The sequence below is a fragment of the Panthera pardus genome, unplaced genomic scaffold, assembly GCF_024362965.1.
Source record: "Panthera pardus isolate Hobbes unplaced genomic scaffold, ASM2436296v1 HiC_scaffold_1, whole genome shotgun sequence".
Classification (NCBI taxonomy): Eukaryota; Metazoa; Chordata; class Mammalia; order Carnivora; family Felidae; genus Panthera; species Panthera pardus.
This window is the reverse complement of record NW_026526654.1, coordinates 88,572,977-88,590,995: the sequence shown is the minus strand read 5'-3', so window position 1 is coordinate 88,590,995 and position 18,019 is coordinate 88,572,977. Positions and strand designations below refer to the sequence as shown.

At 49.1% G+C, this 18,019-nt stretch overlaps 1 protein-coding gene across 1 annotated transcript in view; it reads left to right on the top strand.

Moving 5' to 3' along the window:
- Positions 1-811: 811 nt before the first annotated feature.
- FGF9 (fibroblast growth factor 9) overlaps positions 812-18,019 on the top strand; it is a 32,617-nt gene continuing 15,409 nt past the window's right edge. The window contains 3 exon segments of the mRNA XM_019447989.2: positions 812-2,015; positions 10,730-10,779; positions 10,781-10,834. Coding sequence (XP_019303534.1) covers positions 1,739-2,015; positions 10,730-10,779; positions 10,781-10,834 — 381 coding nt within the window. The 5' untranslated portion in view covers positions 812-1,738.

Sequence of the window (18,019 nt, the reverse complement as noted above, 5' to 3'; positions counted from 1 at the left end):
GTGGGGGAGACCCCGGAACTCCTCGGTCGGGCCGCAACCGCCAGGGCGGCACGGCTCGCCCTCAACAGCGTGGCTGGGGGCAAAGAGGGGGTCCACTGGCGCGCTCGCCTCCACCCCGACCCTCCGAAGATGCGCGCGCTAGTGGAACTCGGGGGCCGAGGCGGTTCTCTGGCGCCCCCGCTGCCGGCTGCACCGCGGTCGCCCGGATCCGGGCTGCCAGGCTGGACCTAAACATAGCCGGGTGTGTGGAAACCGATGCCGTCAGAAAGCCCCGAACAGAACGGTGGGCACATCTGCCTCGCCTGTGTGTGTGTGTGTGGGGGGGGGGGGGGGATAGGGAGAGGGGGAGAGAGACCGAGAGACAGAGAGGAAAAAGACAGGGAGAGAGAGAAGCTGGGTCCACATCCATCCGGCTTACCTGCAGCACGGTTTGCGCCTCTGCGTGTCTGGCATTAAGAATGAAAGAGAAACTGCCCTGTGCATTCGAGCTCACCGAATCCCCCCCACTTCCCTCCAACTCTTTCGACTAAGTTTTATTTTATAATGCAAGGCAACACTGCAGAGTCCACGCGAAAACCCGCTTCCCGATGGCAGTCTGAACCTCCGTCGGTGTCTCCAGCCAGATTTTAGGTCGCCAGCCTCGATTCAGCAGGAGACGCGGCGTTTCCGCCTCCCGCCTCCCGCCTCCCCCGGTGCATCCTCCTTTGTACGGCGAGGGCTGCTCGGCCGTCTCCCGGGAAGTCCCGCGCTCTGGCACGCTGCGCCGGGCCTGCGGCAGAGCCGCGCGGGCCGTGCGGGCGGGCGCTAGGACCGCGGGGAGCCCGGGCGGCCGCGGCGCTACCTTAAACCCAGCCCAATGCCGCTGCCTGCGCCACTCTGCGCGCCGGCGGGGGCTGCGCAGGAGGAGCGCTCCGCCCGGCTACAACGCTCCGCGAGCCGGCGCGGCAACACCTGTTCGCGGCAGCCAGGGCGGCACGCGAGCTCCCGGTCGCGGCTCCGCTCGCTCGCCGCTCGCCACCCGTTCTAAGCCAATGGACGTCTGCCGAGCCTCTGGAGAATTCTGGATACTAGCTTTGGACGCCTAAAGTTTTTTTCTGCTTTTTGTTTTTTTAAATAACAATAATTTTTTTTTTTTTTTTTTTTTTTTTAGAGGGGGGACCGGGAGGGGAGATTTTGTCGCCGCCGCCAACGTGAGATTTTTTTTTTTTTCCCCTTGAAGGATTCATGCTGATGTCTGCAGAGTCGGTTAGAGTAAAAACAGCGCATGCCTTCCTGGAGTCGGGATCCGTAAATTCTGACGTAGCCCGTGCATCTTAAAAATCCTTATAATAACGCCTAGGCATTTAAGTTGCTATGGTCATTCCGATCTCAAACCAAATGGAGAAACTACGGATTTTTTTTCCTTATTACGGTCGGATGGGATGAAGACCTTCCTGCCTGCTAAGAGCTGGGGATCTATCCATAGAGATACATAGATATGTTTATCAATATGTCAGTGTGTGAGTATAAAGTGGTGGTTTCTTAGACTATCAGTGGTTTGACCTTGAACCTGTGCCAGTGAAACAGCAGATTACTTTTATTTATGCATTTAATGGATTGAAGAAAAGAACCTTTTTTTTTTTTTTTCTCTCTCCGCAACTGCAGTAAGGGAGGGGAGTTGGATATACCTCGCCTAATATCTTCTGGGTTCATACCGTCATTATTGTTTATTGCTGTGCTCCAAAAGCCGAGTCCTCTGATGGCTCCCTTAGGTGAAGTTGGGAACTATTTCGGTGTGCAGGATGCGGTACCATTTGGGAATGTGCCCGTGTTGCCGGTGGACAGTCCGGTTTTGTTAAGTGACCACCTGGGTCAGTCCGAAGCAGGGGGGCTTCCCAGGGGACCCGCGGTCACGGACCTGGATCATTTAAAGGGGATTCTCAGGCGGAGGCAGCTATACTGCAGGACTGGATTTCACTTAGAAATCTTCCCCAATGGTACTATCCAGGGAACCAGGAAAGACCACAGCCGATTTGGTAGGTATACCATTAACCCTTTAATGTCCGTGCGATGCCATGTTCGGGTTATAACTACCAAGAAGGTGGTGGCCGGGCGGGGGTATGCAGGAAGGGGTCTCTCCCTCTGCTTCTGTTTCTGTCTTGCCAGCTTAAAAAAAAAAAAAAAAAAAAGAAAAGAAAAGAAAAGAAAAAAGAGAAAGAAAGAAAGAAAAGAGAAAAAAAAAAAAAAAGCCTCCGGAATTGCAGATCCGCTGCTGGCACTGATGCAACTCTACATTGAAAGGCCCCCCCACTTTTTTTTTTGAAAGGAGGGCATGATTTATAAATATAACACAAGTCTCTAGTTCTTTTGCATCAGATACACGGGAAGATCGGGTTTAGGAAGTTTCTTTTGAATGGACTGATTCCGCGAGTTTAAAGCTTTAATCATTAACTACCGAGAACTTGAAAATGCATTTTGCCGAAGGCAGTGGTTATTATCTTGTGCCCCAATGAAGTTTTTGCTCCCCCTCTTTTTCTTCTAATAAGTACACTGCTTGAATTGTAAATTAAGCGTATTGTTTATTCCCACCGCGAGGGTCTGAAAACCCCGTAGGCGAAGGTTGCTGACTGATTGTTCTGCTGGGAGGACTAAAGTCATATTTTAGACTCCGAGAGCAGCAGAGGCAGAGCGCTGGGGGAAAATGACTCGGGAAGGGGTCGAACGCTCACCGGGGGCGTTTGTCTTTACAGCTATCAAGTTATTACCTATGCTCTGTATTTGTACAGTGTGCAGCCCTGTGTGGCTTTCCTGGGTGGTTCCCTGGTGTGTGTGTGTGTGTGTGTGTGTGTGTGTGTGTGCGCGCGCGCGCGCGTGCAAAAGCTGCGAGCTAATTTTAAAGGACATTCCGAGGATTTCATTTCCCAAGGAGGGTACTTGTGACTCAGCACTGAGGGCTGCAGACCCGGGTGCTGGTGACTCTGCTCCCTTTAATGCCTGCACGCACGTGCCTGCGGGGCCACCCTGAGCCCAGCAGCACAGTGTCAGCGAGCACAATACCGATGGGGAGACTCTCGGGTGTTTTCCTTACTCACTAAAAAGCAAGCAAGCTCCAGTTGGGCAACCAGACTGTTGGAAGGAGTTAACTTCTCAGTGAACCCACCTGACAACACTTAAACTAGGTCGTAAAAAACAAAGTCCTGTGGTGATTTTTCTTTCTCATGCTTTAATGCCAGATGTTGAACGCAGCCTAAACTATCTGTTTAGATTCGTGGGGCTGTAGAGGATGCCAGAAGGTGAGGACGACTCAGGCCTGGGATGGGGATGGTCCCAGATCCACGAGGCCCAGGATTTTCTCCTTTTGCTCACCGCCAAGCCTAAGCCCCAAGCTGAACCTACTAGTGTAAATATTTCTGGCAGTCTCCCCTCTCTGCTTAAAAAAAGGAAAGGAAAAGGCAAAGCTGTAGGTCTTTGCTTTGCAATTATTCAGTTGAAATATAACTGCCCCTCCCCCCGCCCCCCGAAGTGAACGCAGCCCTGGTTGTTGCAAAGCGTAGACTAAACTTTACTAAAAGTGCTGTTCTGTCTGGCCACTTTAAGGGCTGCTACCGTGCCTAGCGCTCGGTACCCGAACAACAGGCCACGGTGGGCGACCGTGGGTGGGGGAGCGAATGTGCGCCCGGCCGCAGCGGCCCCCCGCTGGACGTCTGCACCGCGCCGGCGGTTGGCCGGCGGCGTGGGCGGGCGGCCTAGGTGCGCCGGGCGGCTGGAGCCCCGGTCCTCCCGCGCTCCCGGCCGGCAGGTGCCGAGTCGGCAGCCCGGGCCCCCCGGCGCTCTCGGCGGCCGCCCGGCCAGCTCCGCGCGGTCCTAAACACGCTCCGTTTCCGTCCCCCTTTCTACCGGGCTGGAGTGCGCCCTTCGGTGCTGCAGGGACTCCTTGCGTCCGGGGGCGACGGGCAGGGGCCGACACGCTTCTGGTAGTGTTTAGGGAATGAGATTTTTTTGGCCCAAGTTTAGTGCCTTCGCTTTCTCTTTGTGTGTGAGTGTGGGTCCAGCGAGGCTGACAGCCGCCGCCCCGGGCAGCGCGGGTGTTCGCGGTGTGGGAACCGCCGGAGGCGCGCACCGCGGCGGGAGAGCTGGTGGCGGGGACTGAGATCAGGCTGGAGGTCGTACCCCTGGCCTCCCCCGTGCCGTCTCGGACCCATCTCCCTCATCTGAAGCACGCAGCCGGGTCTCGGAGAATCGATGGCTCAGCGGTGCCTGGGAGGTGGGTCGAGGACCCCGGCCCTGCCGGCCGGAGCCGCAGGGGAAGGGGTGGGGGGGGGGACAAAGGGCCGCGGAGGCGGGTGGAGGGGGCGGTGAGCTATTGTTAACGGCGTTCCGGGAGCGGAGCTCGCGGCCCGCGGGCCTGCGTCTCGGCGCCCCGGCTTGGGCCCTGGCCTCCGGGCCCGGGGGAGCGCGGCGGGGCAACAATGCGGAGCGAGGGTAGCTTCATTGTGTGAATTAGCCGAGTCCTGCCTTGGCGAGAGCGCCTCGGAACCCCGGCGCAGCCCGACTGGGCCCCGGCGTGGACAGATTATGGGCTGTTCCATTTGGGGTTCCTCCACGTCCCCCCCCCCCCCATAGCCTTTTTCTTTTTTTCTTTTCTTTTTTTTTTTTTTTAATGCAGTCACCTTTAGGGTAGGACGTTTGCTAAACGCAGTCGAGTGAGTCATTAGAAATCTAGTAACTGCCACCGGGGAGAGTGAGGATGCAAGGGTTGAATCGTGGGGACCGCGAGGGTGGAGAGAACCCCAAAAGCGAGTTCTGGGGTCATCGGACGAGGACCGCTGCTACAGCAGCTGAATAGAGACCATAGAACAAAAAATAACTGGAAGTCGTCACCCCCCACCCCTACCCCACCCCCCAATCCTGGAGGTTGGAGAAAGGTGTCGCCAAGGAAGTGACATCTCTACTCCTTAGACTCGCTGGGCACTGTTGGCCGGGTTGGTAGGGGCAGTGCGGGGAGGAGGAGAGGAGGGGAGGTCAGCCCCGGCCCGCGTTGGGGGGCGGGGGGAGAAGGGGCTCGGATCTGCGAGCTCGAGGGTCGGCCGGGAGCCGGCCGCGGGGGGAAGGGCGCGCCCGGCGCTCCGCTGTGCCACTCGCCCCCGTTTGGATGGAGCCGAGTGGGTGGCTGTGCGCAGTGGGGGTGGGGAAGGAGGGTGAGGCAGGAGGGTTATTTAAGTCTTTCATCCGCTTGCCGGCAGAAGCGGCCCCCGGGGTGACAGCAGTGCCGCGGTCTCCCGCCGCTACCGCTGCGGCAGGTCCCAATATTAGCAACCTCTGCAGCGCCGAGCGAGTGCCGGGAGCCTCCTACCCTTGCCTTCCCAGCCCCGCCCGGAAGCAGGGCCGGGCTCCGCGGCGCTAGGACCCTGCGGGCAGGGCGGGGGAGCGCGCGGCCCGGGGAGGGGGCGGAGGGGCTGCAGCGGCCCGCCACACCTGGCGCTCCCGCTCGCTCCCCGCTCCCCGCCGCAGCCGCCCTGGCCGGCCTCCTCCCTTCCCGGCCCGCTGCCTCCCTCTCCTCGCCCCAGCTCCCTGCAGGGGACTCAGTCCTCAAGACCCTCGGTTTCTGTCCCGATTCTTTAGAAAGGAGTAGCTGTAGGTAGGGGGTGGGGGTGGTTTACACTTCGATGAAAAATATAAGGTGCATTTCTGCGTGCAATGAGCTGGCGGCAGGAGACGTGCCGGAGGAATGATTTTTGCCACCCCCCATGCAGCCGCAGGTGACTGCAGCTGCTGGCAGGCTTCGTGGTGACACAGCAGCAGTGCAGGGGACGTGGGGGCGGGGGCATCTTACCGTCGTCCCAGCGGGAGCTGCGGCAGTGACAACTTAGGTGGGACCTTGAGAAAGCCCTTTGTGTTTTCCTCGGGGGGGGGGGGGGGTGGTATGCAGATAAGGCTGAGCCAGGAGAACTGGCACAAGGTATTGCATCTCTCTGGGTAATAGGCTGGGGGGGGGGCGCGGGATGTTTCACTTCATGCATAGTTTTTGTCTTTAAAGCACTTGCTCGACGGGGAAAAAAGTGAGCAGAAAATCGATTGAGGAAAAGGTAATGCAGAATAATAAAAAAGTGAGCGCTGGTCCTTTTCCGCTATTTGATTTGGCACAAGGAAGCCCGAGTGGACCGACCCCCTGACTTCGTGGAAAGATGGCGTGCTTCTCTGCTGCTGTGCCCTTTGGGCTGGAGTGTTGGCTCGAAAAGGCCAGACTTCATCAGCCCTCCAGATGAGCATCCGACCTGGGGCTGCTCTAAGAAAGATTGCCTGTTTAAGGTGTTATTTTCCGGATTGGTTCAGATTCTTGAAAAACTGGGAGTTGTAACTCCCACTTCGTCATTTCCTAAGGAAACTCTGAGATCTGCTCAGATTGCTACAGACTCAGCTTTACTCGGTCCCAGGCTTGGAGATGATTGATTTGGCAGCCCGGGTGTGGGATTCTCTGGGTGAGGAGGGAGCTCCGTAGGGAGGGGTGCTAATCTATTTTCGAAAGCCTCCTGTCTTGCCTCTCTCCACAGTCCACATACATTCTTGTCCTCTAAAGAATGCAGCTCTGTTAAGTGTTGGGGGCTTTTAGCCCAGAGGGTTGTTTAACACGGGCCACAGTGGAACATGTGCCCGCCCTTCCACTTGCCGTGGCCGGCCTTATTATGGCCTTGGACATGAGGCCCGATACAGACGGGCTTTTGGGAGCCGGGCCAGCTTTGGGTTCGTGGCCCATTTGAACAGAGCTCTGGGCTGACCACTAATATCTAGTAAGTCTGGAGCAAAGGTCTGGTGTGGTCATTTTCCTAAAGTGGTCTCGGGAGCTGTCCCAGCCTCCTGTGGACCAGAGATGACCTCAGACCCCATGAGACCCCCTTGGGCCCAGTGAGCACATCCTCAAAGGAACTGTTGGCTGCTGTGAAAGAGAATAACAGTCAGAAGCTACCAGCCGCTGACCCTGTGCTTCCCGTGTCACTCCACCGCCACCCATTACTGGGGCCCTTCTGAGTTGAGGATGCCTTGGTTGTGCCTGCCTAAGAGAAGGGACAGCCCCCTGCGGCCCACGTGTGAGGGCGTACATTTAGGTGTTCGGCAACAATCCCACCGTTCCCTCCCCCTCTCTCGCTTCCTGTTTTCTTTCTCCTCTTCCTGGCTTTTCCCTTCTTGCCCTCCCTCTCCTGTTGCTCATTAAACATTTAAGGGTTTCTACACGGAAGCCTTCTCCTGGGTTGTATTGATCCAGCACCCCTCTATGCCGGACGCTCATGCAAAAACAGGGGTGGGGGCTGCCCTCAAGTGAGAATGGTTGGAAGCCCTTGCTTGGCTCAGGCCCAGAGAGACATTAGTTGACTCGGTGGAGGTTATGGAGTTCACTGTGGACAAGATGGTTCCAGGAATGATAAGGATTCCAATGTGGGCGGAGGGGATCTTGTTGCCCTGTTGCCGGGTCTTTCTGACCTTATGCTGTTGGTGCTCTGGGGTGGGGGTGGGGGGGGGGAGGGGGATGCTGTGACTCAGGCATTCAGGTGTTCTGCTTTTCTGCTTGCCCTTGGATCATTGAGATGACCTCATAAAAAGCCGTGCCTTTCTTTTGAGGTGTCTATTTTTCAAGGATGGTGGTTTGAGATGATCAAATCCTTTCCACCTGGGGTAACTACATAGGTAGTTTCTTCTCACCTCGAGAGCCGCCTCGGAAACTTGTCTCAGGAATCATTTCTTTCCGGAGGCCCCCTCTGACTTCCCTTCCCAAACCTGAGTGAGCTACTCTTCGTTGGACACCGACCACACCCTAAACGTCTTCTTCTCACTGCCTTTCCCACATTGTTGTATTTATCTACTCATTTGTCTCTCCTTCCACTAGATGGTAAGCTCTTTGAGGATATAGGCCTAGCCATGGCTTATTTATCTTTATATATTCAATACACGGCACAGTTCTTGGCTTACGATAGTCACTCAATAATAGTTGGTTGATTGGATAAGTCAGTATAAATGAATTACAGCTATCTTGTTGATGCCAGAAAAAGAAACAAGGTAGATATCTCAATACTTTCATTTCCAGAATATATAATAATTTCAGTCCGTAAGGCCTCTAACAGACTTGAACTTTGCGCACGTAAACACTTTGGGTAAATAGCTACATACATAGGAGATGCCCACTGTGGTGGAGTCTCATCTAGGTAACGACTTCTAGTCACCAGTAAGGGAATGACTCTATCAATATGGTACAGAAATCACGGATACATGAAAAAAAAAAAAAGGTAAAAACAGTGGTAAGATGTGCATAATCAACAAGCATATGGGCTTCGGTGTCCGATTGTGCGGGGGCAAATTATTTAACATCCTAACGCCTCCGTGTCCCCATTTGTGAGCTGAAGAGTAAAACGTTGTAATGCCTTGGGTTGTTGTGAGCACTGAGTGGAAGGCACCGCTGGCACTGACTAAATGCTCCAGTGTCCAAGCTATCTTGATTGTCGTCGTTTTCGGTATCGAGAGTGTTCTCGATGTTCTGCAGGCAAGCTAGTGGAACGGTTTTGTAAGATCACACCCACCCACCCTGTTGCTTTTGGGCCTGACGGGCAACGATGATGAATATTCATGACTCGTTCCCAGAGCTGCTTCATGTTTAGGGAAAACACAGAGATCCTCACATACCCTGTGAGAAGATGCGAGTGTCTTTTAGTCTTGGGATTAAAGCCTTCCCCATTGATAGGGCGTAGTAAATTGATCAGACCCCAACGGGGGCAAAATGCTTCCTGTCTTTCGTTTTATGATGAAAATTGGACACTGGCAAATTCCTTATACTCATTTCGGGATCACCGTGACCTATATTGTGGTTGTTTTCAGGTAGCTAAGAAGAGGTGATGCACGTGACTCCCAATAGTAGTCAAATGCCATAGCTGAGATGAGCTTTTAATCATAAGAATTGGAAATAGTACAATGAAAGGAAAGAATTGCGTCAATCAGGGAGTGCATCTCGTGCGAAGGGAATCTCCTGGAAGTATTTCCTTACTGACCTTTCCGTTTGCTCTGTGAGGTGGGGAAGGCTCGTCGTCCACTAGCTTCTTTGGACGCACCTTCTGACGTAGAGTCTGAGATGATCAGATCCGAAGTGTAATTTGTAATTTCTCTTTATATCTTTTTCCATGCACTGCTTCACATTTTATGAAAATAGTTTTGCATGTTCAGACAGATATTCTATAAAATGCAGACACACGATATTGGTTACATTTTGTGCTTATAAAAGAATTAAGACTCCCCCTTTATAAGAAATCTCTCTTCTTTGTTGTATCACCTTGGAACCCTTTGCTTTATGAGATTTATGTAGCGCACGTCTTCTTTGGATTTTGCAGCACAGTCTATTTTGTGAGAGTTGCAGAATTAATTGTTTCAAAATCCACATAAGTGCTTTTTTATTAGTCACAGGAGACTGACTATAGCACACTGTTATCCTTAGTGTTTTGCTAAACTCTCAACTGTAAGTGAATTTTTCAATATTTGAAGATATTTTTAAAACAAGAATTCAATATTTGGTATGTGTTAACTCAAGGTCTACACAGAGGATATCCTTTTATAACAAAATTGAGTGAATGGCTAAGCACAAGAAATACTAGCATTGTCCCAGATATACAGTTGGGTAATCATCTTAAAACAACAATATAGTTAGAGAAATTAAAGTTGCTGTTGTATGGCCATAAAATTCTGGATGGATGCCCAGCTTAGGTGTTGTTATTCTTAGTGAGGTAAGCACGGGGAAAGATGGGGGGAAAAAGATCATGATGTTGGTTTGATTTGGGGATGTAGTCCTTCATACCCATTTTCATTCAAGAGCATTTTTGATGTTAGCATTTTCCCCTCAGAATATTATGTTATCTTAATTGTTTAACTAGTTCTTTGAGGCTTGGATAAGTACAGCAAAAATCAGTACTTCGTTTAAGCAGAAATATTTGGGATGTATGTAGGCTATTTTAATTTTCCAGGTGGAGCTCAATAAAGTTATACAATAAAAAGGTGAATAATATTCTATATAAACCAATCAGGTCTTTGGTTAGCACCTCATACTCTTATTTTAAGGGACATAAGATCAGTCTCTGAATAGAATATTTTCCAATACCTGCCCATACACAAATACTTAATTTCGTATTTATGAAGTAGAAGTAAGTTGTTTTTCTCTTAAAGTAGACTCTTCTAAGGTTAATTTGAAGATGTATTTTGATTTATCTGTCATATCACTTCTTAGGGTATCTGTAAACACTAGCTTTAAAAAAATTTGTTGTTGTTATGTGTCATGTTAGTAAGTACTTTTATATCATTTTTGTAAGATGGAATTTAGTTGAAAAATCAGTTTTCTTAGTGGTTTTAAGAGAAGACACTTAAATTTTTTTTAAAAAATGTTTATTTTGAGAGAGAGAGAGAGAGAAATTACAAGCGGGGGAGGGACAGAGAGAGAGGGGGCACAGAATCCGAAGCAGACTCCAGGCTCTGAGCCATCAGCACAGAGCCCGACGCAGGGCTCGAACCCACTAACTGCGAGATCATGACCTGAGCTGAAGTCGGACGCCTAACTGACCGAGCCACCCAGGAGCCCCAAGAGAAGACACTTCTTCAATAAGTGTGAGATTATCCAAGTTGGGAGTTGGGCTCAGTGTCCTCTCAAAAAGTCTTAGGGATGCTGAGACTAAGGAATTGCTCTGTGCTCTGACCTGTCTTCTGCCTTCTGCCATTTGTCTCTTAGGCATTCTGGAATTTATCAGTATAGCAGTGGGCCTGGTCAGCATTCGAGGCTGTGGACAGTGGACTCTACCTCGGGATGAATGAGAAGGGGGAGCTGTATGGATCAGTAAGTACTGGGAGAGACTTTGGCGATCTTCATGCTTTATTTGATTGGAACTGCATTTTCTGTAGATGATACATATCTAGAAATGAGGCTGAGTCTCTTTGGAAGGAGAGCGTAAGTTCTTGCTTTTTGAGAAAAACCATTCTGTTTGTATTTATAGATATCAGCCCTGGACCTTCACCAGACCCAAGTTTCTAAGAAAATGCTTTATTTATATGCCAAACCATTTTCATTGTCAAGTAAATAAAAAATTCACAAGTGTGAAAAATCCCATCTTCTTGTATTGAATGGGAGTTATTTTTGAAATGAATTGAAATTATCTTCTCCTAAGCTTTGCAAAGCGGTGTAATTAAAACTAGAAACAGACAGCCATGCAGTGAGTATAAACCCTTTCTCTGAGCTCCATAAGACTCTCATTATGTAGAGGGAAGAGAGGGATGGAAATTATTGCCAGATATTCTTGTACGTGAATAAGAATATAAAAATATTATAATTATTTGCAAGTCTCATAAGTTTCTTTTTTTTTTTCCGATCTCACTTTCCATCTCACTTCCCATCGGGTTGTAAGCTCCCGGAAGGAGGCACTGAAGAAGTATTTATTGTATCCTAGCAGGTGCCAGGTGGTATTCTAGGCACTCTGGGATGGCAGTGAGTGAGACAAAGTCCTTGCTTCTGCTTTGAGCGAAGGGGACTGACTTTACATCTTTGTTATCTCTTTACTTGTACTAGCAGTTTCTAAAACACAGTGCATGCTTTACAGTAGGAACTTAATGCATTTTTTTTTTGCTAAATGTATGAGTATGAATAATAGATTATTCGTTACTACACACCAACTTGAATTTTCGACAAAAAAACGCTTGTAGTGAAACCAGCCTTTAGTTTTTCCTTGCCATTATCGGTGGCCAAATGAGAATTTAATCCGCGTTATCGGCAATAGGAGAAGTTCGATTAGATCCACAAAAAGTTGAAAATTAAAAGAAACTGAGAATGGGAGGCAGAAATGAAGGGCATTTTTATACATAATGGAGAGAAACGTTGTCTAGATATACCCCTTTCTTGTCCACATATTAGAAAATATATGTGTGTACTCACACATACACATGCAGGGGTTGGAATGCTTTCAGACGCAAAATCCCCAGATGACAATAAGTGTCCTGCGTCATTTGAATACAGCACACACCATTTTCAATGATGTGACATTGGTTTTTCTGCCTTGGTGAAATTTGAATCTAGATCGGTTGATTTTGCTAGATGTTTAAGTCTTTTAAAAAGAAGTGTGTCCTTGAGAAAATAGATGATTTTAAAGTCTCTTTTTAAGCATAGGATTGGGTTGAGCTTTTGAAACACCGTTCGTGTTTTAGATCAAGTTATTTACTGCCTAAGTTATCTTTGCCAGCACTTTTAAGTGCAAAGATACAAGGTATAAGGAAGCTTTTAAACTTTTAAAACATAAAATGATGTTCTCCTTTGTCACCCCCTCAAATTTTTTTTTTTTCCACTTTTAGGTATATCGTGTGGATTTAATTAGGTCGGTCACAGTTGAACTCAATAAAACGCTTCTTGTGTGGAGGGCACAGTCTGACATCTAGTGGGTGGAGGGACTGTGGTTTATCACCATGGTCTCTAGGCTTTTTTGATCACATATCACCACCCAAACAATTTTTTTCGAGTCTGGGTCTCAACAGTGTATGTTAAATTATTTAAGGACTCTCTATATAAAATAGAGTTCATATAGATTGCTATATTTTACAAAACCCGTATTAAGGTAAATATTTGTAAAGGTTGTGACAAATGACTAAACTCAAATAGAGGCCACGTTTGTTCCCCTCTCCATGGACCACCGTGCACGCCCCTGCAGTTTCGTGGTTGACAAGGAGAGCACTGGAACTTTGTGTCCAGCACAGTGGCCTCTGTGTGTGTGGACCAGCCGAGCCTCATCTCCCCGTCTGGATTCTTTCGGTGGCTTCTTGCTTGTCTGTCCCCTCCTCCAGCTGCCTGCCTCTGTAGGCCCCGTCAGCAGCACAGGCTGCGGACAGAATGCGGGCTCTAGAATGTACCCCGAAGGTAGGCCCGGTCATTATCAGTGACAGGACTCTCCGAAACGGTGGCCAGGTGGCAGAAAGTTGGAGAACCCCCTCTTGGCATGTTTTCTGGGAAGCCCACCGAGTGTGTGGCTGGGAGTAGACGTCCCACCTCCGCTGCCATGTGGCCACAAAGCCACACAGCTGGCCGACAACCCCGGTCGTGGAACCCCAGCTAGAAGGGGAGGGTCCGAGAAAAGGCCTCCTCTCCCCCCACCGCCCCGTGCTTGGGGAATGCCCAGTTTCTCGTGTACGGAGTGCCTGCAGGCTTGGGAACTGCTCAGGGGAAAGTATGGAAGGGAACGCTTTTGCATACTGTGGTTTCCCTTCTGGAGAGCGGTCTCCAGAGGCTTCTGCACACCAAGCTTCTCCCCTCTCCAATCCATTCTCCACCTCCTGGGAGAATTGCCCTTCAGAACTCGCAAATGAATGTCAGCTGTCCACGTAGATCAGATGCTTACCTTTGAAGGTGAATGCCTGCGTTCTTTGGCACAGCATTCAGGGTTCCACTTTGCCTGCACCTGCACGTGGTAGGGAGGTGCTCGATAAACACTTGTTGGGCTGAAAAGAACGAAGCGTTGTGATTTATTTTGCTGCTTCGTTAAACAGAGGGGTGTGGCCCTCGCTGTGTCTCTGCCCCTGTGGTCAGGTGTACTTAGGACTCTGCTGGAAGGGAGAACCCCCATCTTCCTATTCCCACACTAAGCTGGACTGTGATATGTCGTCCCTGGTGGGTCCCACCCAAGGCGGATATGGCTGAGGCTGGGAAAAGATAGTATGGTGGTAAGAGCCTGGCAGTCGGAGTCAGAAGACTTGGGCTCTCATTCTGTCTCTGCCACTTGCAAGGGCCCTTGTTCTCCTCACCTATGAAGCGACAGCTTGACTTGGCTATCTGGAGTGTCTTTTCCTACTCTGGATCTCAAGAATGTGTGGTTTGGATTTGTTGGGATTCACTCTTGGGTCTTATCTGCCTAACGCGTGATGTTCTCTGCATACACAAAGTGTGTGTGCCGCGAGGTCTTTTTGTCTCTTACGTGTAGAGCTGGGAAGAAAGCTTTCTGGGAAGCCAGATGGTTTTCCCTTTGGTCTGTACCTGAGGCAGGAGAGGGGAATGGAAATTAGATCAGGGCTCCTCCGTGGCCGGGAATTACGTTTTCCATCGGGGTTGTGGTTACCATATCTGGTGTGGCAGTGGAAATCGGGAGTGACCAAAACATCACATTTCATTGTGATGAGACTGGGAGAAGGAAAGAAGGGAAACTGGCAATGATTCTGTTATTAAATACAGTTGGCCCTTGAACAACACATGTCTGAACTGTGCGGGTCCTCTGATAGGCAGGTTTTATTTGTTTAATTACTTATTTATTTATTTGTTTAATAAATACAATAGAGTACTGTAAATGTATTTTCTCTTCCTTACCATTTTCTTCGCATTGTCTTTTCGCTAGCTGACTTTATTGTAAGGATCTAGTATCCAAAATGTGTGTTAATTGCTTATGTTGCAGGTAAGGCTTCTAGTCAACAGTTGGCGATCAGTAGTGCAGTTGCACGCAGATTTTCCACCGGGCCGGGGGGCGGTTGATGGGGTCAAGGGTACAGTACAAATTGTAGCTTAAAGACTTTTTGCCTGAATGAGGTTGTGTGTTACTATGAAAGAAGGCTAAGAGGAGATGTGGGGAGATAGCAGACTTCCCCTCACGAAAAGTACATGAATGTGTAGATGCAGCAAAAATTAATTTAAAATGTGTTTTGGGGTAACTTGTCTCTTTTCATCTATGTAATTCTTTTGTTTTCAAGTTTATGTTGGGAATGTATCTCAAAGGCCAGAGGTGAACCGAGTCATATTTCTTTAGAAAAATGCATAGGATTCTGCTATCCTCATAGAACGTGGCAGTAGGAGAAAGGATATTGGTAGTGTGTATCACGATATGATTTAAGGACAACCTGACCTGAATACTTCCGACTCTGGGTTGGGGTCTGACTCTGGCATTCATGGGTTAATTCACCCATGTGTCAATCCTTTGTTTGCTCATTCATTTACAAACACTTACATGCGCAGTACAGCTAATTCTATGCTAAATGCATAACAGCGCAGCAAAGAGCTCAGACTCTGGTAGGAGAAAGGTACTTATAATCATTCAGTGCCGTGTGAAATGTACTATATTAGAAAAACACACAAATATCTTGGGGGGCGGGGTCCGAAAGAGTGCATAATAACTGCTCAGGGAAATTGGGTGATAACATTGAAACTGGATCTTGAGGCATGAATAGGAGTCTCAGAAAAGGAAGAGCAGACAAGTTAGGGCACATGAGCTTTCAAATGTAAAGATTAAGGTATCTGCCTGAGTCATAGAGAAGGTGTCAGATCGCACACACACGCACACACATGGACACACGCACACATGTGCACGCATACTTGCTTGGCCAGAGGATTATGGTATTAGAGTATTACATTTGTCACTTTTGTTCTTATCAAAGAGACTAGAAGTAAGGCTCAGATAGTTACTTTTAGAGTCTTAATCTAACTTATCTGAATATTATCAAGATTCGTTAATCATTAAGAAAAATTGACTATAATAAATATCTCTTTAAAAAAGAATGCCATGGAAAAAATTAATCTCTTTCAAGAAGTTTGCATTTAGGGGTGCCTGGCTGGCTCAGTCAGAGGAGCATGTGAAGACTCTTGATCTTGGGGTTGTGAGTTTGAGCCCCATGTTGGGTGCAGAGTTACTTAAAAATAAAATCTTAAAAAAAAAAAAAGCTTGCATTTAATGAAAGATACTTTACCATTTCATTAAAAAAGGTAGCACGGTAGGGACGCCCGGGTGGCTCAGTCGGTTAAGCATCCGACTTTGGCTCAGGTCATAATCTCACAGTTTGTGGGTTCGAGCCCCGCATCGGGCTCTGTGCTGACACCTCAGAGCCTGGAGCCTGTTTTGGATTCTGTGTCCTCCCCCGCCCCCTCTCTTTCTCTCCCCTGCTTATGCTCTGTCTCTCTCTCTCTCAAAAATAAATATTAAAAAAAAAAGGTAGCACAGTCACTAAAATCGCAATGCTAGAGGAAAGTAGTGCATAGAATCTGTAAAAGTGATACAGAAGGATGATGTGCAGATTTCAGGTTTGTATCCCTTCTGTAACACTTACTTTATTCCGTCCAGAACTTTAATTCCTGTTGGTCTTTTCCACTAGATTCAGTTCCTAGGAGTCAGATTCTCTTTCTCATCTTTCTGTTTCTTGAGGGCCCAGCAGTACATGTTATGTGCAGTTGGCATATGGTCAGTGTTTGTCGACTCAACTACTCAGCCTGTCACGACGTGCACACGTGCAGAGCCTTGCTGTACTTGAGCACTGTGTGTCGATGGCATTACCTTGTGTGTAGTTGCCTACAGAGAGAACCTACAGAGCTCTCTCTGTGTTTCCTTATTGAGAGACCCAGGCCTTGTAGATGGCAGAGGGACTCTTGCAGCCTTCAGACCCGTGCGTTGGAACCCGACCATCATCTTGATGGAGATGCTTATGAAACATGTGTTTCCTAGAAGATTTGCTTGTTAGGTTTCCGGAGACAACGTTGGGACCTGGTTTATATGAATCCACGTACAAGAAGGTGTGATGGATTTTTGACTATGTTTCCTACGCACATAAACTTAAGAAAAAAAACACATTAGTCGAAGCAGTTGTCTCTACGGCCAGAGGTACGTGAGTCAAAAATTGTCCCTTGCCAGGTGTTTCCATGGTGTGGGGTGGAGGAGGAGAGACCCCATAGATCCACCTGTCCCCAAAGGAAGGAATATATCAGCTTCTTTAAGAGGAAAAAAATAAAGTATCTCAGATCCTTAGAACCCCGTACTGATTTCAATTACTGTTACTGTGTCATTTGAATACAAAGCACCGTGAACTTCTTATACTTCTCTGGCAGCTCCAATTCCAAGCATATTAATGTGAAAGTTCACACGAAACTCTAAGACCGCTAAGATCCATGTGGGCGCAGTCGCGTTGATGTGATGGAAGACGTCACCTGCCGTAGGCTAAGAGGTGCTTCACTGTCAGTGTGGCCCTAGTGCTCTTTGGAGCTCTGCACACCTTGGAGCACCTTGGGAAGACGGCCGCCCCCCGCCACCCCCCGAGTCTTCCTGTTCCAATTACTGGGACGCCACATGATGTCATCTGGTCTTTGCTGATGTGCCCAGTCCGTCCTTTCTTTTCCTGTTGGCCCCGATGGTGGGGGTAGCACTCGGTAGTGCTGTTCAGCACAGATACGTCCTTGGGTGGCAGTGTGTGCTTACAGGTGGTCCTCCGGAGGGTCTCGAATAGCCTCGCCACGATCCCTTTGCTTTGTCACGACACGAAAAGACAAAGCGAAGACGTCCTGGCAGAAAACTCACAGTCCCGCGGACGAGGCCCTGGTGCTCCAGGGGTCTGCACACGCCAGCTTTGAAAACATCACGGGAGGTGTGAGGTCCTACAAGGAGGGTCGGCGGCAGGCCCGAGAGGCGACTTCATGGAGGCCTTCTTGTCTCCAGTAGGCATTCCGCATTGGCACTCGGGAGCAACTTGCGAACAGGCCGAAGACACTCGCGTGCGTGTGGAACGGGAAACCATACCAAACGGCAAGGCCCCACTGGGCTTCGCGATTTGTCCCTGTGGTTTGTCAGTTCCGCTTACTTTGATGGCAGATGTTCAGGCGTGTCCTGTAGGAGGTCTCCAAGGAACGTAGTTCACGTAAAGGAAATGAAAAGGGTCATTTGTTTCGTAATCTCCCTGATAGCGGGTATGCTCTGGAAGTAGGTGGTTTTAAACAGATGTTTTGGGTAATAGAGCCTTGCCTTCACTGTGGGTGCACACTGCCAGTTTTCAAAGGATCAAGGAGTAATTCTCTGAGGATAAAGAGGGCGGCTCCTCAGAAGAGCACCGTATCCTGCATTATTCGGTTTAGTTCATACACTGTCCTTGTATTAGGGCTGGAGAGAGTGAGAGTTTAGTGGCTTAGTGGTTTACTCGAGGTCACATGGAGACTGACAGACAATTATGATTGGAACGTAGGTGAATTAATAAACTTGGTTCGATACCTATGCATAAGAGCAGCCATCCATTTTTGTGAATAAAAAAT